Source organism: Scyliorhinus torazame, unplaced genomic scaffold, assembly GCF_047496885.1.
Source record: "Scyliorhinus torazame isolate Kashiwa2021f unplaced genomic scaffold, sScyTor2.1 scaffold_749, whole genome shotgun sequence".
In the NCBI taxonomy this organism is placed as follows: Eukaryota; Metazoa; Chordata; class Chondrichthyes; order Carcharhiniformes; family Scyliorhinidae; genus Scyliorhinus; species Scyliorhinus torazame.
The window spans coordinates 1,226-4,406 of NW_027308476.1; the positions used below are offsets into that span (position 1 = coordinate 1,226).

The 3,181-nt window shown below is 50.0% G+C and overlaps 1 protein-coding gene across 1 annotated transcript; it reads right to left on the reverse strand.

Moving 5' to 3' along the window:
• Window positions 1–406: 406 nt before the first annotated feature.
• LOC140406648 (apolipoprotein L3-like) lies at window positions 407–1,346 on the reverse strand (the record flags this gene model as incomplete). Its single annotated transcript, XM_072494651.1, has 1 exon — window positions 407–1,346. A coding segment is annotated over one exon (925 nt), but the record flags the coding sequence as incomplete, so codon positions are not given.
• Window positions 1,347–3,181: the final 1,835 nt, after the last annotated feature.

A 3,181-nucleotide genomic window follows, 5' to 3' on the forward strand; every position in this document is an offset into this window, starting at 1 on the left:
TAACTTTCCGCTTGTATAGGGGAGAAGGAGCACCGTCTTATGATCCAATTTTCTGAAGTGCGGCCGGGGGATGGATAGGGAGGTGTCCTTGGTGTTTGTGTGGCAGTGGCCAAGGATGTTGGCGGCCCTGGTGGCACAGGAGATTTGATGTCTATGTATTTACATTGTGTATTTATCGTATATCCTATGTTTTTCATGTATGGAACGATCTGCCTGGACTGTACACAGAACAGTACTTTTCTCTGTACCTCTATGTGACAATAAATTTAAACCTAAATCAGACAGGGGAGCCTTTTAACCTGAGTGCTTTGGCAACAGCTCCCTCTCCAACTCCTAGCCACTGCTGGAATGGAGCCTGCAGCATGACGTCGGGAAAATCCTTGGCTGCTGCAGTTGTACCTTTGTGAAATCTGGCCCCGACTCAGTCTCCCTTCAAAATCGTTTTAAATTCCTGATACATATCCTCGTACGCAGATAATGCATTCTCTATCTCATGAGCTTTATCTTCTATCTTTTTAGCAACTTCAGTTTTACATCCTTTGTGCAGATCAATGGAACTCGTTGTTATACTATAGATATCCCATACAACAAAGGCTGCTGAGAGAACTCCTGTCGCAACTCGAGTGGTTTTAGACACTGCCAGAGGAGTTCCGCTCAGCATTTGTGTCACAGATTTCGTTTGTGTTGCATACTTTGTATTTCGAACTTTACGACTCAATGCCGTCAGTTTCTTGGCTAGTTCTTTTATCTCGGGACATTTCTTTATCATTTGTTTCGCCACCACTGCATTTTTCACACCAACGGTTTTGTTAATGATGGACCGTGCAGCTGGAATCTTAGACCCTGCACCTAAAACCTTAGACAAATGCCCTTCACTATAATCCAATTCTGTTACCTCAACATCATTACATTGATCCAAGCGTTCGAGTTCACTCAATGCATTTTTCAAACATTGTGACATTTCTTTCATGTCACTTGTATTTTGTTCGATTATCTCATCTACTTTTTTCTGTCTCGCTGACCGTGTAGCATATTCACTGATGTCAGCTGTCAAATTAGTAGCAGCACCAGCTGCACCCATGGTCGCTCCTGCAACAGTGAGCACCAAGGACGTACCTGCTGTGAAAGGTGCAGCAATTATTCCTACTACAGCTAGCACGCCTCCTCCAGCACTCACAGAAGATGCTGTGACATTTGCAATTGTTGAGCCTCTGTGAAACGTGTCAATGGACTTTGCAATCTCCTGTAGTTCACGGATACGTCCGTCTATCCGACTTTTCCACCCAGGAAACCTTTTGACAAAGTCCTGCACAGACTGGGTTATCTTTTCTAATCCAATTTGATCCCTGGTAGGATTGAAAAAATAAATATTTCACTCATTTTTACAGTGTCATCACTTGACATTGAAATAACAGAAACTAATCTTTACCACGATATAAATGCGTAAAAACCACGAGGAAAATTCATGGGGCTGGATTCTCCAATTTTGCTCCCCCCCCCGACTTTGGCGGCACTGGACACAGTCCGCAGCCGCCACGCGAGGTCCCCGAATGGTGTGAGCACACGCGAGCGACGCCGTCGGGGACTTGGCCCACCGGGGGCGGAGCATCAGGGGAGGGCCTCAGGTGACGCCCTGAGGCCGTCCAGACGGCCTGTGGCGTACCCGACTGTGCCGAGGGGGCGGAGAATCGGAAAAAACGGCGCCGCCCCCGATTCCAGCGTAAACGGGGGTTCTCCGGCTGATCACCGAACGCGATTTTGCTGTCGCCGACTGGAGAATCCCACCCATGGTCTTAAAGGAGAACTGCATCTGAACTTAGGTGTGATTCTACATATGCCTGTGGAGGCCAAATGCAGGAACAGGGAACATCGGCCTGCTGGTCTCATTATTAAAAAAAAATGTTATTGAGGCATTTATGATTTTATACTTGAAAATACAAAAACAAATGTAAACATAATTCAGTACAAAACATCCCCTCCCAGCCAACAACCATACCCCACCAACCTTGCTTATATACACAATTCCCCAGTCCCTCCACCTCCTCTCACTGATCCCACCTGAAGTAAACTGCACGCCCCCCATCCCCTGATCCTCCCCCCTCCTATCGTATCTGCTAACAATTTTGGTTTCCCCAAAGAAGTCAATAAAGGGATGCCACCTCCGAACGTCCTCCTCCGAAAACACGTGAGGAGCCATAAGTCCGAATCCCTGGTCGAGAGGGTCCAGCTCCTTCACGCCAACCCCCAGTACGCCTACGGTGGCGCACCGCGACGGCCGACAAGATACAGTCTCCCTCCGGGTCCTGGCACCCACCGGTTCCCCTGCGACCATCACCACCCTACACCGAACACCGCCCCTACATGGCCTACACCCCCACTCCTACACCCCCTCCCCCCATCGCCGACCTACAGGGATGAAGCTCCAGAAGACACGCTCCCGGAGTCAACACCCGTGCCCGCAGCGACAAGTTCAACACCCGTGCCTGCATCGACGAGCCCAACACCTGTGCCCGCAGCGACAAGTTCAACACCCGTGCCTGCATCGACGAGCCCAACACCTGTGCCCGCAGCGACAAGTTCAACACCCGTGCCTGCATCGACGAGCCCAACACCTGTGCCCGCAGCGGCAAGTTCAACACCCGTGCCTGCATCGACGAGCCCAACACCCGTGCCCGTAGCAACGAGTTCAACACCCGTGCCCGCTGCGAAACCAGAGCTCAGGCGATCACAGCAAACGATCAAGGCGCCGGACAGACTCAATCTGTGAGCCCACTTCACCCCCGCTGGACTTCAATTTTTAACAGGGGGTGAATGTGGTGAATGTATTACTGCTACCATTCACCATTGTATTACGTTACATTACATTGTATTATGTTGATGCCCTTGTGGGCTCCACCTATGGTCCACCATTGTATTACATTACATTATTGTATTATGTTGGTGCCCTTGTGGGCTCTGCCTGTGGCTCCGCCCCCTCGGGGAGGTATATAGAGCTGCAGCCTGTAGGCGGCACTCAGTACTGAGCAGTCGCAGGCAGGCACAGTTCTAGCTGATTAAAACCACTGTTCACTTCAACTCTCCGTCTCGTGTGAATTGATGGTCACATCGCCTTAGAGCCGGCAAAATTCCCCTAAGATCTGCATAATCTCTCCCATCCCCCTAACGGGTCAGAAATATACAG